The sequence below is a fragment of the Harpia harpyja genome, chromosome 6 (assembly GCF_026419915.1).
Source record: "Harpia harpyja isolate bHarHar1 chromosome 6, bHarHar1 primary haplotype, whole genome shotgun sequence".
NCBI lineage: Eukaryota > Metazoa > Chordata > Aves > Accipitriformes > Accipitridae > Harpia > Harpia harpyja.
In genome coordinates, this window is record NC_068945.1 from 67,657,366 (window position 1) to 67,676,780 (window position 19,415).

At 47.3% G+C, this 19,415-nt stretch overlaps 1 protein-coding gene across 2 annotated transcripts in view; it reads right to left on the reverse strand.

Moving 5' to 3' along the window:
• PLXNA4 (plexin A4) overlaps positions 1-19,415 on the reverse strand; it is a 461,691-nt gene that overhangs the window by 144,292 nt on the left and 297,984 nt on the right. For both annotated transcript variants that reach the window (XM_052790137.1, XM_052790138.1), the window contains exon 5: positions 15,223-15,323. In XM_052790137.1, coding sequence (XP_052646097.1) covers positions 15,223-15,323 — 101 coding nt within the window. The remainder of the gene's footprint in view (positions 1-15,222; positions 15,324-19,415) is intronic.

Consider the following 19,415-nt stretch of genomic DNA (forward strand, 5'->3'; position numbering starts at 1 on the left):
GGTTTTGCATTTGAGAAAATCCTTCTATGAAAGTCCTCATTTTTAGCCTGTTATCTTAACAGCTTGTGTCTTTCCTCCAGGATTTTCCTCCTACTGTCTCCTTGCAACAGGGAGCTGTGGCAACATCCCATTAGTGTATTAAACAATACTAGGAAACATTCTCTGATCCTGGGGCCAAATGACATGGTCTGATCACATTCATGCTATTGAACTCTATTAACTTCCAAAACACCTAGTGGAAATCCTCCCAGACCCATTTAATTCCCAAACATGTCCAGGAATTGTTTGAAGGAGCGATAGCTGGCCCAAGCCAAACCATATTCTAATAACTTTGCCGCATAGGTAGTTGTCTTCCAGTGCCTAATAACATTCCCTGGAACTGGTTTATTTACCACTACAAATATACATTATGGACCAGGACCCCAGGATTCCTCCCGTTGGAGTCTGTCTGGATGCCCCATGGGATCTCTCATGTCTCTGCCTTGCAGGTAAATCTCTGATCATTCCTCATTGTCCTCAGAAACACAGCTACATGTTTACCTGCTGATCAAATCTCCTACCATCCAGCGTTTCTTTCTGCCACCTGTGATCTCTGCACCTGAAGACCATGTCCTTGGTGCGAGGGGCCACATGGATATTATCTAGGGGGGCATCTTATTTACGTGGTTCTTCATCCTTTCTCCAACTGTTAGCCACATGTTACGAGGTGTTCCTTCCTCTTAAATTTGGCGTAAGGGAGCATCTCTCCCTCTAACCTGATGGAGGGATTGCTCTATCATGTTGCTCTATCAAGTTTCGTCAGTGAATTTCCCTGTCATCTCAAGTTCTTCCAATCTGATCATCTTGATACCAAGCCCCAACACTTCTCCCTAAGGACCATGAGCTGCCAATACCATTTGCACCCACATAACATCTACCCATGGGGCAAAAGGTGATGGTCTGTGCCATGATCCAAAGCCCCACTCTCTTCCTGGAGATTTGGCAAACCAAAGAAGCATTAGGAATGTGGTATCAGCTGGAAAATCTGAGGTCCAGAGGTAGCAGGGGTGGGATTAAGATGGTAGATTGAGGCTCTTAAATTTATGTGTCAATCTTTAGGTGTGTGAGCTGATGTCTGAGCTCCCTAGGCAAGGGATTTATTCAATACAGTCAGCAGAGTCCAGAGAACTGATTCACCTGCTCTAACACAAGGGCTCTGTTCTGTGGACCACATATAGGGGATCCAAGACAGCCACTTGGGGTTGGCAACTGTGACACAGGACCTACGGAGGACTTGGCCAAAGTGAAAGAAGACCACCAAATGCCTATGTTTCGGTAACTGAATGGAGCCTTAGATCTACTTTAGGGTGAGCTGTGTCTCTCTTTAGCCTCCACTGACTGTACTGATGGGGAGCAGGATCTCCTTGGGCTGTAATGGGGTCTCAGCACCCAGCTCATATGGAGACACATACATGCACAGGCAGGTCACAGAGTCCTAAGCAGAGCTGAAAAGCGACTCTAGCTTTCCCACACACAAAGCAGAGAGGTGGAAAGGACCGCCTGATTCACTTAGTGCTTCTGCAGGCAGCCCCTCCATAGTAGCTTATACAGAATTGTTATCAAGCTTTATCATAAAACCAGCTATATTTTTAGCACTCACTAATCCCAGTGGAAGATTACTTCAGACACTCATTCTCCTCACAGCCAGAAACCTTCTTCTACCTTATACACTAAATGCTCAGTTTATATGCATTCCCTCTTAGGCCAAGACTATCCACATCTTAAACATCCTTTCTCTTTCGTAGGCATTTTATCCCTAAATCCACACAAACAGCAGTCCTACCTCTGACCATCTTTGTTTTCTACACTCATTGAGACTCATGCCAGTCCTGCCTTGCCCAAGCAGCTCTGCTAGCCCTTCTGAAAGCCTCTCCTAGCTCCATTTCTTTTTTTTCCAATGCAGGCAGAAGAGTTGCAGTGTCCTTAGGCAAAAGAAACTCCCTAACATTAACACCATAAAATGTAAATCAAGTCAACGGGGGAAGACACCTTGTCCATGTTTCCATCCTGCAGAGATATGTCTGTCTGCAGTGCAGTGACCCTGTGCCTGCTCTGGAGTCCCTCCAGGGTTATGCCAATGTAATCCTGATCAGATTTTCTGCTCTGTTTGTGTCCACACTGGTGGAAAAAGTGAGCTAACCTTCATGCCAAGTGTCCCAAGGGGATAGCTGCAGGAGTGACAGGCGGGCCAGCAAATTCCCATCTACTTTCTGAGAGATGTTTCATCTGCAAATAGCTCTGACATGACAGAGACAAGTTGCTCTTTCAGATATTTAAAGATATGGTATAACACTGCTTGGCCTTAATTTTGGGCTTCAGCAAGCTATTGATTTTTTGATTCTTTATGTTATGTTAATGATGTCATGATCATATCAGAGCAGCAGTGTACTCCTGTAAAGCTCCAGAGTGCAATATTTAATAGATACTGTTAGTATTAATTGATTTTGCTATAATTCATTCTACGCATGTTTTCACTCTTAAGGGTTTGGGGGTTTTTTTATTAACAGTGAATTCCCTAAACATTCAGGCAGAATGAAAAGTCAAAGCATTTACTTCTCCTCTTAGTTTTTAATTTGGGAATGGGGGTAGTAGAGAAGGCTGTCTTCTTCAGCTCACCCCAATCGATTGGAGATTAAGTATTACACTCAATAACCGGACTGATGTGTTCCTGAGCAGCTCAAGAGGCAGCCGAATGATATTTTGTCAATTGGCCAGATGAGTTTATGCTATGGGTCTGCTCTCCTTCCCTTCTTGCCAACCCCTCCAGATCCTCCATCAGTTAAAACCAGGGGGGAATCCTCAAGGTCATTTTTTGCCTTTGGTCCTTGAGAGCAGAGAAGGGAACGGAGAGCAGAGACTCACTGTTGCCCTAACAGTACTAGTAAGAATTAAGTCCCTACTATGCAGAAAATCACATTCATACCTAGGTATACTGAGACTCTACCCAGAAAGACTGTAGAACTTAGATCCATACGTGAAAAAAAAAATTTATGAGACAATAGGCTTAAAATGGAAAAAACATTCTACTTTCTGGCTTACTCATACACTCAAAGTTACTTGCAAGCTTGTTTGCAGGATTGGGACTGGGTGAAAATATGGAAGGGATCAGATTGATTCGTTCTCATCCACGTTTGCAGCTTCTCTTCTCCCTGAGAAAAGCATAGAGCTAAAGCTTTTGGCAAGCATCCCAATGTCATCCTCCTACCATTATTAACTGTCTGGCTCTTTAGAGGCAGAGGGTGGAAGAGGGCCAGGGAAGCCTGCAAGGAGTTGAGAAAAGCCACCTCTGGCCCAGCCGCATTCAGTGGTGGCTCCAACAGAGATGCTCTGCTCTGATAACACCTTATCAGGCCAGGCAAGCTCTAAGAGACAAGGAACAGATAAAATGGGAAAGTGTTATCTGAACTGAAATCCTGCCCCCTTGCCCAGCACAAAATAATTCAGTGCTCATTTGGCAGGGCTGGCTGGTGTCCATTCCAAGCGGGTGTTGGAGGCAGGACGTGTCTGGCCGCCTGGTCCCAGCTCCTGGGGTGCCAAGGGAAAGGACGGCTCACAGGGGCTCCTGTCCCTCTGCCGCAGCTGAGAAAGTCTGCAGACAAAACTCGCACCTCTTTGCGGTGAAGGTTTGGGTCTGCAACAAAACAAAAGGGGTCCGGTTTTCTTGTTGTCATCTCCCCACCTCGTCCCTAAGCCATGACGGCGGGGACCCATTAATACAAGTGAGATACTAAAGAGACCTTGCTTCACCCTCTTTCCTTCCCCATCCAACTGCAGGCAAGGCTGTGTTTCAAATAGCTGAAGCATCTTGACCTCCTTTCTACTCCTGCTACCGAGGATCAGAGGGAGGGAAGAAAGGATGCAACTGCAACCAGAGGACAGCCTCTTGCAAGAGAGGGAGAAGATCTAAATGAGGTCCTGCCACTTTCTGCTCTACTTTTTCCTGACAGCTCCAGCCTTCTGCCCTCCTCCCCAGACCTAGGAATCAAGAAGGGATGGGAAAAGGAGAGAAACAGACATACGACAACCCCTGCCCCCCCAAAATGTGCACTTAACATCTGCACCAAGCTAACAAGGGAGAAGCCTTCCAGGCATGGTTGAGCTAGATACAGATTATTTTCTTAACATGTCTCAATTAAAATGTAGATCTCCTTTACTGCCTGGGGCCAGAGGGGCAGGAGGCATTGGGAATGAGATATGGGAGGAAGAAGCAAGACACAGGGGCTTTTGCTTCATTCCTTGCTGTCCTGCTTGCCTTAACCCTTCTGGTGCCACCTCTGCTCTAACAGCCAGTGATTTGGGTATGTTCATTGGGTTAAGCAAGGAACTACACGTGTGTTTGCACCTTGCCGTGTCTGCTAAGGCTCCTTCTGCTTTAATTAAACAAACCCAAAACTCACTTAGCCACTGGTGAGTTGAAATTAATATTGTCCTGCTTTATAGCCAGTACTGTCTGGGAGCCTGCAGCCATCAAGTCCAGCTCCCTACAGGACTTCTGCAAGCCACTCATCGTCCAAAGTGCTTTAAGGCTTTGGACCTCACAGCTGCCTGTGAGGTGAGGAACTGTTACTCCTCTCCTACAAACAAGGGGCTAAAACATAGGGAAATTAAGAAATGGAGTCATTGTAAGTTGGGCACTGTTTGATATAGTTATTTAGGTTTCCCCAACAGCTACCAAAAGAAACTGGCACTTCCAGAGGGCAATTCACCCCACTGCCTTAAACACCTCAGGGTTACAATGAATGTGTTCAGAAAAAGTCCCTCTCTTCACTGGCTGCTGAGACAAGAAACCTAGTAGTAGATGAGATAAATCCCATCCTAAGTAACTTGTCCAAAATCATGCAAGGGGTCTATGGCAGAGCAGGGAAATTAATAGTGCTCTGTCTTGCCTAAGGAAAATTCTCTAACCAGTGGATCATGCTGGCATCCCTTCCTAAATGTACCAAGGGGTGCAGAACTTGTTTTTCCCAGTCAGAAACTGTCCCAGATCTTACAACAGTGCCTCAGACCTTCAGCCCACACCAGTTCCTACTTCCTCGTATTATTCACGCCTCAAATCCCTTTAGCCAGGTTAAGCAGAATCATCCTCCAGCTCCTCCACTCTGCCCCAGCAGACCCTTCAGCATTTCTGCTCCTCCTCAATGTATTTCTCTTCCCCCAACTTTCTCTTTAGTCTTTGCCACAAGATAACCAATAAAAGGACATGCTAATTGCTGGTGCAACATCCTAGGCAGGGAAGAAAATAGAGGAGGAAAATAATCAGAAACCTGCCCTTCCTTCCATTAGCAAGGGCTGGTGCATGCTGTATGACAAGATACAGCCATGCCAGCTTGCAGTGGGGCTGCCCCATGTCCCTACAGCGCATAAAGAAGCCCATACTCAGTGGCAGAAGAAATTCACAGCCAGCATGTCTGTTCTTCACCATGAATTTGGCCTCCCCTGCGGGAGGATGGCAAGAAAACGTTTCCTCTGAATATCCTGGTTTCTTGCACCCAGCCATGTTAGCCACTCTAGTCTAGCTGTGGCTGCAGGGATGAGGCTCTATTAAAAATGCACCTATTACGCTGGCAGAAATTAATTTGGTCCAATCTATTGGGCATTGGAACAGGAGGCAAGAAATGTTGTTCCATGTCCAGATCTGCCACTCATCTCTCGTAGAACTGCGGCCCTGGCAATGGGCTGTTTTTCCCTGCTCTCCTCTGTGGCTGACCTGCGCTGGTGAGCCCAGCGGAGAGCTGCAGTCTACTGACACCCAGGCTTGCTCTTCACTACTGGGCAACTGGCGGGGTTCATCTGCAAGACGTTTTACTTGAATGAGGGAGGGACTTCTATATCTCCCCACAAGGCCAGTGATCAGGCTGTCGTCTGGCTCCTGTAACTCATGGAGCTAAAACATCTGCGTCTGCCTTGCTAGATGGTTCCTGCTATTGATGGTATGGTATTCAAAAGCTGCTGAAGGACATATCTGAAGTGGAAAATGATGGAAGACAAGATGTTCAAGAATACAGAACGATGAGTTGCTCAGATCCACTTACCAAACAAAAGAAATATGTATATTGCTGGGGACAGGAAGAAGAGACTATGCTCACAGCAAAGCAAGAAAGATCCCACAAAAAAAAAAATAAAGCCCCACAGCAGGATGAGATAATTAGCTTCAACCTCAGAAGCTCCTGTGAACTCACACAACCTGCCTCCAGGACCGTAGTACTACAGGGAAGGGAGGTAAAATCTCCCTGGTACAGAAGCCAACTGGGAAAGGATCTACCTCTGCACCTCTGCTTGGGGGAATGAGTGCAGAGTGGTGTGGGAGCAATACGGAGAATTAGGGGCTGGAGACACACGTGCTGGTGGCACACGGGGATATTTGGTGGCAGGTCTCTGAATGTGGGAGTGTGCAACAGAAGATGATGGCATGTATTTATGGGTAGCAGTGTGTGTGCGCACATCCACGGAGAGGGTGAGTCTGGATAAAGACATCCCTTAAAGGTTTGCTGTGCTTTTCTTTAGGAGGAAGAGCTTCCTGATCCTCCCCCAGCCCTGTTCCCTTCTGAGACCTGTCACAGGCTGAGGATGATGAAATGTCACAGAAGAAACAGTGGAGGTGGAAGGCAGACATACCCCACCCTGGAGAGAGCTCCTTTGGCGTGCCCTTTTCCCTCGTTGGCAGATCATTGGCTGCAGAGGCACCAGGGAGCATCTGACAGCAAGACAGAGAGCAATTCCCTACAAATAGCCCAGGAACTGAGACAGAGTTTCCCGAACCATCCATCCATCCATCATGACACTCGCTGAGTGGCACAACCTTGCAGGAAACCCTAGCCCTGCTTTATTGCAAAATAGGACCTTGGAGGACTTTTTAAAATTCATGGGAGGAGTGAGACTGGTCAAGCTGCAAAGCCCAGACCTGGGTTTTGGCCACCCTGAGATGTGGGGAGAGGACATCCCAACCTGGGATTGGGATCTATTCTGTTGCCCAGGGGTCTAAAGTCACTTGAGATGTCCTCAGGACCCCAGCTGGTCCCCATCTTATCCTCCAGAAGAAGTGGGTTTCCTGTAGACTCTGTCATATTTACCAGCCCCAGGTGAGTATCTCAGATACCCCAGGCACTACAGTTGCAGCAGACAGCACGGATGGGCAACTGAATTGAGTTCCTGGCATAAATAAAAACACCTATATTTCAAAGTCTCCTGATGTTCTCCATACATCTGTGTTTAGGCAGCTGAATAAAGTCCTTATGTTGCTACTCCATATCTAGGTCTCCTTGCTGGCTCTGTCAACCTCCACTTTATAATCTAAGTCAGGGTACACTCCTTCCCTGTGGCAGCCCTTTGCATCTCAGCTCCAGTGCACATCTGACAAGCTTTCTAAGCTGATCAGGGTGGTTACGCAGCTTTCCCCGTCCCTGTTCCCTCCCTAGCTGTTACCCTAGATATGTACCGTGGGATATCTAGATATACCACCCACCAGTCTGTAGTGTCCCAGAGCAAGGGCGATGCTGAGATGACAAAGGTGCGTCCCCTGTCAGGGAACCAGCATACAGGAGGTCCTTTAGAAGGTCCCTGGGTACCACTGAGCACCATTATCCCTTTCTCATTCCATGTCCAAGCACATGAGACACACCTCCTAGCCCATGGCGGACTGTGTGCTGTGTTTCACATCAGAGAAGAAACCCCAGACATCTTTCTCTGCAAAGGCTGAACTTTCTGCAATGCTAAACCTGAGCTGCTAATGTTTCTGTGATGGAGACAAATCCCAAGTAGGACACCTAACTCACAGGGCTGCATCAGGAGAAAGCTTCTCCTGGAACCCACTGCACAAACTAATTATCTTCCCGCCCCTCCCCACTGCCCTCTAGCAAAACAAGCTAATCAAGGAAGAAGGTTGTTATCAAAATACATTTACCACACGCCTGCGTCTTATGGTCCACAGTGCCCAGTGCTGTCCCCGAGTTGCCTCAGGCAGGCATGGCCACCGAGATAATCAACCTGTGAAGGGCACAGCTCTGCCCTGCACTGCTAGGTAGACCAGAGCAGCAAAAGTGCTCCCAAAAGGGACACGATGGCATCTAGGGAATGGAAGGACATCAGCGGTGCTGGACGCACAACGTGCAGGTACAGCAGTGGGTCAGCTCTCCAGGACTAGCGATCGGCTGTTCTGCTCAAAGGTACAGGGCTGGTTCAGAGTGGTTTATTCAACGTCATCACCCATTCGTAGTGAAATGGGATTCCCAGGAGCCTCCGTTTCACTCGGGGCTTTATCACCATCAATAGGCACGCTCCCCGTCCCAAGAATTTCCTCCCGCTCTCTGGACTAAGAGCCCCGATCTCATTTCAAAAGGCCATTGGAGAGCTGTCACATTTGGGGCTATTTCCTCTGCTCCAAAGGAGAGGCAATGCCTAGGTGTGAAATGATGGGTACTTTAGCTATACCTCAGCAGACAGATTAAAGATTATCTAGGCTCAATGCAGAATGCTTAATGGGCCAATGTCACTCTACAGAGCCCCCCTGCTGTGCGCTTCCCTCTGTGCAAAAGCTGAAATGCTGTCTCCAGTTTCGATAACTACCTGAGAAGAAGTGGGAATCACTCTGTGCCAAGGCCAATTGCGGGAAGATGACTCCACTTTCCCTTGCTATCAGGTGGAAGAGGCTCACAGGCCATGTGTACGGCCGTCTGAGCGCCAGCTGTGACCGGGGAGGAGTCAAACTGAGCGATGTTTGGAGACAAGACGTCTTGACAGCTGGTTCACTCCCACCTTTGCCACCACTGACTGGCAGTGCTAACACTGCCAAACAACTGATGGGAGAATTTTGAAGCAAATGAAAGATTTCAGATTTCCTGCGATTACTTTCCCGCCCAGCATTTATGTTTTTCTCCCTTTTGTGTACCAACAGCATGTAGCTGGAAATCTCCTGTTGCAATGAGAAATGCCCCCAGATACCTCAGACACACAGGGGTATTGAACATAGCGATTGAAGTAGCTCTGAGCTTCCCCTCTGATGGGAAAGATCAGCCTAGATGCCTACAAGTTTCCAAGGCAAAGGAGGATTTGAGCTGGAAGCCATTTGTTCTTTGTGTGGCTGATCTACCTTTAGGAATATCAGCACAGTTGTCACGTACTTTTGACATGTGGAGGGTCTCCCAGGTATTTGAAGGCACCAAGAGCTGACCCATGGCAAGACGATGCTAAGGCAGGAAAGGATACTGAAAGCTTTTCCTATAAAAAAAGGTCCTAACCATGATTGCGAAGACTTATTCATTACTCCAGGCAAATGCAAAATACCTGCAAATTGCTACCTTTTGGGGACTCCGGTTTGCACCTTGGGACATAACAGCATGGGGAGTACAAAGCAGGAACAGCTGAGAACCTGGTTTCTTGCAGTGGAAGCTGAGGGTCTATAGGATCACAAGCCCCTGCAAGAATCAGTAAATCACTCTTTTCTCACTATCTGTTAGAGCGCAGAGTGGCACAGGACTGGGTGTGATATTCCACCCTCCTGCCCTGCTGGGTTCCTGAACCCTGATCCATACAGCCCTTCCCAGTAACCCTTCCCCACACAGCACTGGAGATATACTCCCTCCCCTGCACTAGTGGAGGAAAAGACTGGGAAGGAAAAGAGAAGAGGTGAAGGGGAAAAGAAAGAAAAAAACTCAGCCTGAAAGACAGTCACAGTCTTTCAGACAGCAGAAAGTCAAGCAAGCAAAAGACCCTTCAAAAAAAGGTCTTATTGCAGCATCTGTAGGCAGCTTAGGTTACCCGAGACTCTCTAGTGATTCAGAAGACTTTGACCAAGAAAGTTAAAGCCAGGGACGATCAATGAGCCTCTGCAAGCAGCACCGCATCGGGTTACTTGCTGAGAGGAGACAGCGGGAGCTGCACTTTGTAACTTTTTCTTTTTTTTCCCTGGTCTGGCAATGAGTCTGAGCATGGATAACAAACCTCCCTCCCCCTCCACACTAATTCCTCAGTCCCTAGAAAACAACTTAAGTGCCTTTTTCCTCCTTATCATGTTAGAAATGAGAACTGTAATTTCTGCGTACACAAGTATCCTGCAGCTACAAGGCAGACGGGAAGAGCGGGATGTGGAAGGCAACTTCCCAGATACTGGGGTAGGTGTCTGCTGCCAGGGACAGCATAAAACCCTTCTGAACAGGGCTGTCCTTTTGTGGGGAGACCAAAAAACTCTCATATCGCTTCTCAAGTGTCTCATAAACACCATCTCTGTTGCTGCAGCTATCCAGTTAATCGACCGTCAGCTCAGCTTGAGTAATCGGGCGTACCACATTTTGGTCATCCCTTGACTAACCCCGAGCTAAAGGGATCGAGGAAGGTGGCTGGCATGGCCCATATCTAAAAGCCTTCTGTCATTCCTTCATTCATGGGGTGAGGATGCCTACAGGAGGCCACTGCCTCCTATTCCCATGGTTCAGAAGTAGGGCACATGCTCTCCGGGCACATGCTCTGCAACTGGGGTGGAAAGCCAACAGAGCCACCTCGAGTCCCTAGGTGAGGTTCTTGGGTGCCAGAAGGACACACAAAGGACATGTGCAGCTCCTCACAGACGAGCAGAGGAGTGCAGAGAGCGGAGCCAACTCCTGGCTCTGCTACCTCCACAGTAGGACAGACTGGTGATGTTTAAACAAGCCCTCTTCCCTCCGCACCAAATATTAGTTCCTTCAAACCAACAGTGTTTGTTGACGGCCTGCTTTGCTCAGTCTCTAGAGCTGGAAAAGACTTCTGGGGGAGAAAGAAATCACAGATGCCCAAATGTTTCATTTTAATTAAAAAAAAAAAAAAAAGTAATGCTTCACTTCAGAATGACTTTTTACTTCAAAATTTTAAGCAATTTACTAAAACCTGAAGTAAAATCCCCAAATAAGAACTTCTGAGGTCTAAATGAATCATTCTCCAATTACTAAATGGTATCAGCCCCTTCTAAAACTTCTTTCAAGAACATTTCTTATTAAAAAACATAACTGGCCCACTACAAGCCGGAAAAAAGAAGTTTTGAAACATCACAACTCCTCCCAGAAAATGGCACTATTTACCTCTGTGATTGCAACTTATCACCTGCCAGCCAAGGAGTCCCCGTAACAGCAAGGGCAGATCCCAGAAGCAGAAGGAGGCTGGTGCCGAGGGACTGCATCCTCGCTTACGGACAGCTTGTGCATGTTCGACTATTCACCTCAAAATTAGACAGAGGCTACATGAGGATGAAATGAGGCAGCACAGCTAAAATCTAGGAGCGGCAGCTAACATAACAGAGCCTGGGACAGGTCCCTTCTGCACCCAGCAAGGTCAGCATATTTCCCCTTGATAAAGTGTTGCCTCTCCCTATAGGGAAGATGCTGCTCTTCTGCCCCAAATATCCATTCTGCTGGCAGATGGGGTGTTAAGCACAACCCAGAGACACTGTGCAGGGCTGAAAACTTGCATGATCACCATGTGCACATGGATCAGTGCTTGTGCACGTCTGCTCTGGAGCTGGTGCAGGGCCAGGCAGGGATAGTGAGAGTTCATTCAGCTGCAGAAGGGTTTATCCCTTCTCTGGGGGCAAAAAGCCTCAGCTATCTCTGCCCCTCTGCATGGGAGGGGGAAAGGAGGTAGAGGAGGGTCATTGTTTGGATATGGATGGAGACAGAAGAATTTTGTCAGGGGGGTTTAGAGGGGTTGTCAGCTATTGCACGGCATCTTTGGACGCTGCTGCATCTGACATAGGAAGAAGCTGCAATTCATTTCAGGCTTGGAGAAAACTTTGCTCTGCTCTCATCCCTCTCTGCAGCCCCCCGTTCTGGTTGATGACATTGCTTCGACCTTCCGACCAGGCACCGAGTGCCTCCGTGCCAGCTATTAGCTTTTCAGCCTGGTTCCTCCCCCCCGCTCCCACCCCGGCCCCTCTCCCTCCCCTGGAGACCACGCAGCAACCGAGCGCCACATTTTCAATTTACACCAACTAAATGATTCATCGCCGCCTAAAGAGGCCTGAACAGAGCCCAGGAGGGGAGCAGACCTATAGCAGGGAAAGGGAGGGGGGGGACAAGATCAGGGCTAAAGATACAGAGATGAAAAGCTCCGGTGACCTGCTCTATATCAGCTCTCCTCTCTTCGGGGCAGAAGCCAATCAATCCTTCCCCCCCTCCTTTCTCCTGCAGCCGTCTGTGGGTCTGTCTGTCTCTTTCTCTCTCAGCGGACTCGAGTTTCTCGGTGTAAGGTTAGGACAGCAGAGCTGTGGAAATCGATTCCTGAGCCCTGGCACACCGCCCTCCACACAGACAGCCCAGCTCTGCCGTGAGACGATGGATGGAGAGCTGTCCCCAGGCGTCCCCAGACCTCTCACGTGGTGGGAGCTGATAGCTTCGAAATGGGGGTCTGGGGAAAAGGGTCAGCGTCAGCCCTTGAAGTGCAAATCCCAAAATAAGAGAGCCACATGGGAGAGACAAAAAAGATAGATGCTCTACCCCATCTGGCAGTTTTCACCTGTCTCCCAGTCTACCACTGTTCCTCTTGATGGTTTATACTGGAGGAGGAAGATGAGCAAAAAGCATGACTTTGCCCACAGGCAATCTGGCTTCCAGTACCACTCTCCCCCAGGTCCTGCACAGCCTGACTGCTTCCTCCATCCCTTCCACAAAACAGCTCCCACATCAGCATGGCTGGATTCAGCCGTGCACTGGAAAGCCCCTGGGATTCCTGACTGGGAGGGAAGAGAGAAGGGTTAGCACTTCACGAGGGGAAATGCTTATGGCACATTTCCCCAGAGATCCTTGTGCAGTAGTCGTTGATGATGCATCCCACTTGAGGAAAGGTCTATTAATGAATCTTAAGGGGTTCTGATGTGCACAAAGTTCTAACAAGAGACTTAGTATTATGGCACTCTTACCCTGAATATCCTGCACAGCCAAACCTTGTTGAATGGGATGTAATTGGCTCCTCTGCTCTCAGGGCTACCTAAAAGGATGAGGAAACTGAAACCCAGAGAGGAACATCTGAGGCTGCACTGAAAACCCTTTCCAAACCTGGACTGGAAATCAGATTTCTTGACTGCAGTGGAAACTAGGGGGAAGGAACAGACTGGAGTGGGATTCCGTAACATTTGCCTTCCAACTGCTTCAAAAAAATCCACAGGGAATTAATCTCAGTGACCCTGCTGCAAGGTACATAAAGAAGAGGTGCCTCTCTTTTCCAGATAAGGAAACAGAGGTTAAGTGACCAGACGGAGGAGGGCATGGGGATCCTGCATCAACCAGGTCCAGACTGCGAGGCCAAACTTCTCCTTGAAGGACCGAGTCTGTACAGGAGTTTTTTGTTCTGAGTCAATGCTACCAACCTCACTCATCACCAGCCATCACATTTCCGACACTCCTTCACAATAAGCTGCTGGGCAATCTGCAGTTGTCTCTGCCCCTTTTCTCTCCTTTGGGGGATTTATTGCTGGATGTATTGATTGCTTGTTGCCACTGACCCTGGATGGTAGGAGATGAATTATCTAGCATTGCTGTGGTACAATCAATGGCCAAATTCATGCTTTCCTATACTGCTTGCACACCGTCTGTGCTGTCCCTCCATTGACAGCAGAACACGCACTGCTCTGTAGGATGGTTGCAGGATAAGATGAGATGGAAACATACTATAGAGCTATATATCAATTGGAAATATCCTCAGGTCAGCAGGGTGAAAGTTTCATGGGTTCGTGCCTACCAGACCGCAACTCAGGACTGGTTTGCCAAGGATCCCTTGAACGATTCCAGAGCCTGAGTCAAGTTTTTGGACAAGTTTTGGGATGGATCACCTAGATCTCATCTGAAATTAAGCAGACTGTCATGGCTTTGGATGAGGTTCACAGAAGCTAAAGAGCATCCGCAGAATATTGGAATATGGTACAGGTTTGTTCCCTTTTCTTTTGCTCCAGAAAGAAGAGGATCGCTTCAACTGGACCACTGTCTCCACCAGGAGAGTTTGCAATGCAACAGGAAGAATTCAGAGGTGAACTCAGTGGGAGAAGACAGACACACTGCAATAGCAGGGTCCATCAGAAAAACCCTCCATCGCTGCCAAGGGCACTATGAAACTTGGAGTGACAGCACCCTGCAGAGCCACGCTCAGCTGGAGACATTTAGTTAGACAGATCCAATGCACTTTCCAGCCTCTGTCTCTGCTGAGAGGTTCTTGGCAAAGGAGACCACCCTGCCACTCATAGCCAGGAGCTCAGCCAACCTGACACCTCCCTCTCCACAGCTTTGGCAGTGGGTTCCCCGCAGGAGATCACTGTCAGTGAAGGCTGCAGAGAGGAAACTTCAAGATCAATAGCATCATTAAAAAGCCTGCAGAAAACAAAGCCAATGAACTAATCTCCCAGTCCTGAGGACATCTGGATCCAGTGCTCCTTGCGAGGCACTGGATAAGCCAGTACTGTAGAATAATGAAATGGTGGAATGAGGTCCCTTCTTGGCCTGTTATACAGAAGCCCAGGAATGTGGATATAGACAAATTTGCTCAGCATCCTGGCCAGATAAGCCAAATGAGGAGTTGGCTCATTTGTGCTCATTTGGCACAGTTGAGTTGACCCACACAGGACAAACACTCAAATTCAGGGTCAACATTTTCCCACAGTGAGCATACAAACCGTAAGGTCTCCTTGAAATCTAACTTGGGGTGGACCCCATGATGCTTACAGGGACCTGATCCCTCTCTAAGGGCAATGGAGATCATGGCAAGTCTGAAAGAGGAGAGGTTTAGGTCAGCAGTGGAAAGTTGGAGGTGCTGAGACAAGTGTCTGAGCCAGGTTGCTAGTCAGAGCCAAACTGCCTTAAGCAATGGAAACAAGAAGGTAACTGTTACCCAGAGAAGAGCTGCTGGTGGGTTTGATTCAAAGCACATCAGGGTGGACAGGTGCTTTCCTGGTGCAGTCAGCAGACTGTGGATCAGGCAGTTGAGGAGATCTGACCAGTCTCTACCACCCTTCTCTTCCCTTGTCTTCCAAAAAATGCTTCTCAGTTAAACAAAGTCTCCCCCAGCAAGTCCCAGAGACCTTGCTGGAGGTACCTGGGTGACTCATTGGCTCACCTAGTTCAGCCAGGGACTGAGACAGCATTTTGCATCTCTGCCATGTGTCATCACAGCCATTGAGGGAAGATGGTTGGCAGAACAGCGGGGCTGGGATGGTGGCAAACACCAGCAGGTACTTACGTGTTGTGAAGAACACACCATCCACAGTGAGGGTCGCCTGAGCCCAAGCACTCGCTGCAGGTCTCATACTGGCTACACGACTCCACGGGCACCCGAGTGAGCTGCAGGAGGAAAGGGGACAACCTGTCAGGCTTTTCACAGGGCTCTGTAATGCCCATAACGACTTGATGGAGGTGCCACCCTCCCTGTCCTCTTCCCCTGGTGCCTGTCCTCCCGGAGGGACATCCCCGTCGAGCTCGGCAGGCCTGGGGCAGACAGAGGGATGTGGCTGCAGATTGCTCGAGTTCAACCTGGTGCAACCCCTGTCCAGATCAGCAGTCAACTTGGTGCAACCCCTGTTGAGACCAGCACGTCCCCTGTGACCTTGCCCTCTTCCCCATGGCCTTTCACACTTCTGTGCCAGATGACCTCACTTGCAGAGCTTCATTGCCAGTTGTCCTCATTTGCAGTTTCACAGGGAATCAGCAAATCAGGCAGGCTGTGTGCAGACCTGGTACCTTGAGACAATTAAACAACGTGTGATCTTCTGCAGCAAGTTAAACTCACTGGATCTCAACACTCCCCTACACTCTGGTTGTGGACCCTGTTGCTTTCTGGCTTCTTGTGAGAACTGAGGTCTCGTGATCTCTCTGTCTCCCTCCCATGACCTCCCACACCACCACCGGTCCCAGGAGAGTGTTAGTTCCACTCCCCACTGCCCAGGCACCTTTCCAACCATCAGTTGTCCCGTCCCCGGAGAGGTTGTTGCCACCAGGAAAAGGACAAAGGCTACCAGCCTGGGTATCGAACGAGCTTGCTGTCGCCCTGACTCTGCGGCTCAGAAGGCATTAGAGGTGGACATGAAACACCCATCTGCTGCCAAAATACTGCATGTTATTATCTTTTTTTCTTTTTCTTTCTTCCTTTTTAATTAAAGTATTTCACTCAGAGATTTCAAAGACAGAAGGGACTGCCTAGCCCGACCTCCTCCTGTCTAATGGACCAGAGCCTTTTGATTCCTATTAGGTTTTGTAAGCCCCTTACTTCTTTTGAAGCCAAATACACAATTTGGGCCAAATGACCTGATAGTCTCTTTTCCATTGAATAAGCTTCAGAGAGCTTCTATAATATACAGTCAATTGCCAGTGCCTTCACGCCAGCTCATGTCAGCAGGGAGAGTTTATTCCTTCAGATGATATAGTGTGGTATTATCCTGATGAAACACCACTGAAAACTGCCAACTATAAACAGCAGAACAGTTACTCGTGACAAATGACAAAGGAATACACCTGGATCCTAGTGACAATTTTTTACTTGGTGCAACATTCGAGAGAGTTTGAGCTATGAAGTGACAGATTAAGATTCATTCTGATTGCAACTGTAAATGAAACAAGAACTGGCTTTTATATATAAATATATATCAGGCAAAATTCCAGCTATTTATGAAGACCTTTTCTGTTTGTATCAGAAACTGTCTTCCTAACCCCTATACAGACACCCCACATGGTAGTTGATAGTTTATGAGCAAAAGCTGAAAATCTGTATTTTTACCTCTGGCAAGTGGCAGCAGCTTTAGAAAACTTCAGATAAAAATATGGTGGGATTTATTTACCATTGCACCGTTGCCTGTGTCAAGTCACCCAAAGAAACCAACTGCTGCTACTGAAAGCTTTTAATGAAAAAGGGAGAATATGAAAAAAAAAAAACCAAACAAAAAAACCCCCCAAACCTTTCTCAAATTTAATCTATTGCCATGAGCATAAGAACATAATCAGGACAGATCACTGAGCAATGAAAATGGGAAGATCAAAACAGGGAGCGAGTCATTGAAACTTCTGTAGGTATCAAAAAGTTTCAAAGGTAAGATGGCTTGGACATGAATGCAATTGTTCCACCTTCCTTAAGCTTCAGGTCAAGAAGGTATCAACTGTTCATCAATTATAAGTTGTATGCTCTAGGATTTCACCCAATTAGACTTATGTTGAACCCAATAGTCTGTGTTGCATCCAACTTCCAAAAAGACATACAATTTTTTACAAGAAGACATCAAAAGTTGGAGACCTATAATTTCTTATGTCAGCCATTCCCACCTGTTATTTCCACCTGAGAAAAATACGTTGCGAATTATTTTTCCTTGATCACATCTAGCTTGACCATGTCTGCACTGTGAACATCAGAGTACTTGCAGAAGAGGCAGATAATTTAGTTTTGAAAGACTGTAAATCTGCCATTCCTCAACCCAGATGCAATCGATTGTGTAATCCCCACCTTGTAATTAGAAATTTGTGAACACAGTTGGGATTGGCTATGCAGTTCCTATCCAAACTACCCTCAGTTTAACATATGGTGCTGCTCGATTTATCCTCATTAGCTGTAGATAGTTTTTCTGAACCTCAGTTTCTGAGGTAGTTTACATCTGTCTTATAAAGTGAGCCTTGGCTAAGAAGTTTAGATCTGAACATGCACTCTTCCAACATCTAGTGATGTTGGGTTTGAATGTTCTAAGTCAAAATCCACTTGTGACTATGAGATATGTACAAGGAAGAAGTCCTAGAGGACTGAAACTTGCTATTTCTTTGCAAATTTCTACAAAAAGAGTAGACAAAAAGTGGTCTCTGTAGGTTTTATTATTATTATTATTTAATTAGCTGTCAAAGGATATCCAAACTCCTTTCAGAGGCCGGAGGAACCTCCTGGGAATCCAGATCTTCATCTTTGCAGAAATGCTTCCTTTTCAGTACATTTAGGGTACTCAGTCTCTATAGGATATAGTTGGTATGTTGTGTAGGAGCACACCTTGCTTGTGTCACTGTCCCAGAGCACAGCTATGCGGTATGAGCTTGCACCAAGCTACATCCCACCTCCTGTCAAGCACACCACAATAGTAGGTGTCCTGTGTCACCATTTGCATTGCTGTGTTATTCCTGCTATATGAGACCTTTTGTGAGTTCACCTCAAGTAGCATTATTGCGAGATTAATTAAAATTATACCATGCTGATAAATGTCTTGGGCTGCAAGTGTCAGACCTTCTAATTAATAAAGAAAGAAACTACAAAAAACAAAGGAGCTGAGACTGAAAGGAAAGCCACCTAGGGGTCATCAGCTGAAAAGAAAAAGAACATCAAGCAAATAAGGCACATCAGAGGTCTTATTTTCCTTTGGAACATAAACTGTAATTAATTCAGCTCAGCTTTCCCAGTTGAAAGTTTTGAGAACTGACCGTGCCTCCTGGGAGCAGTCAGCTTTTTACACTGCCCCTAAAATATCTGAAAAAGAAAAGTCCATGCAGCCTCCCAATTACAGTGCCTTGCCATTATTCACTGTGATGAAGGGACTAGGCAGCGCTGAAGGTTGAAATCTCCATTGTAAACCAGACTGTGATTACTCCTTCCACCCCTTCTCCACCCTTGGAAAGTCTAACAAATTTTTCAAGGTCATTTCCCAACCTCCATGAGGCTCCCTACCTCTGGTTTTCATTGGGGTGGAACTTGGATTCAATATTCTGCAGCAAATATAACCAGGGTCTCAGGTTATATGCAGACAGAGGATTAACAAAGCAACGTGTCCTTCATTTTGGGGTACTATGAGCCAGGTTTGAGTCATTTATATTCCTGCAGTGGTCACGGCTTAACTGATATTTTTGGCCTCACTGTGCTAGAGCAATATATGGATGTAAGAAAAGAGTTCTGTTGTTCTAAGGGCTTATATCCCATATGTGATGAAGCACATATCCCCATTTTATCAATGAGAGCTGAAGCTGAAAGTGAGATCTCATGCAGCTGAAGTAGGTGCTATCTAAATGTCTTTGGAGATGTGGGCTTAAGGCATCTGAGCAAGTTCACGCAAGAAGTCCAGGAAAGACCTGATTACTGAACACTAAGTTATTAAGTACAATATATTTAGACTTTAGCTTCAATGAAATATTGAAGAAATGAAGGTAAGGTTCCTACAGATCCCTGTCCCCACACCAGATGGACATCTAGGAGCCGCTGTGCTTCCAAGGCTCTGCCCATAGCAGAGCAGAGGGACAGATGATCTCTGATCATCCCTGAGGTAGCCGGCATTTCCAGAGCAGCCAGACTACCACAGGATTTCCAAAATCACTGCTGTGCAGTGGAGGGTGCAAAAGACCAAGAAACCTCACCACTAGCACCTTGCTCGAACAGGGGAGACCCAAGGGTCAGGACCGATATCCCTCGGGCAGCTTCAGCAT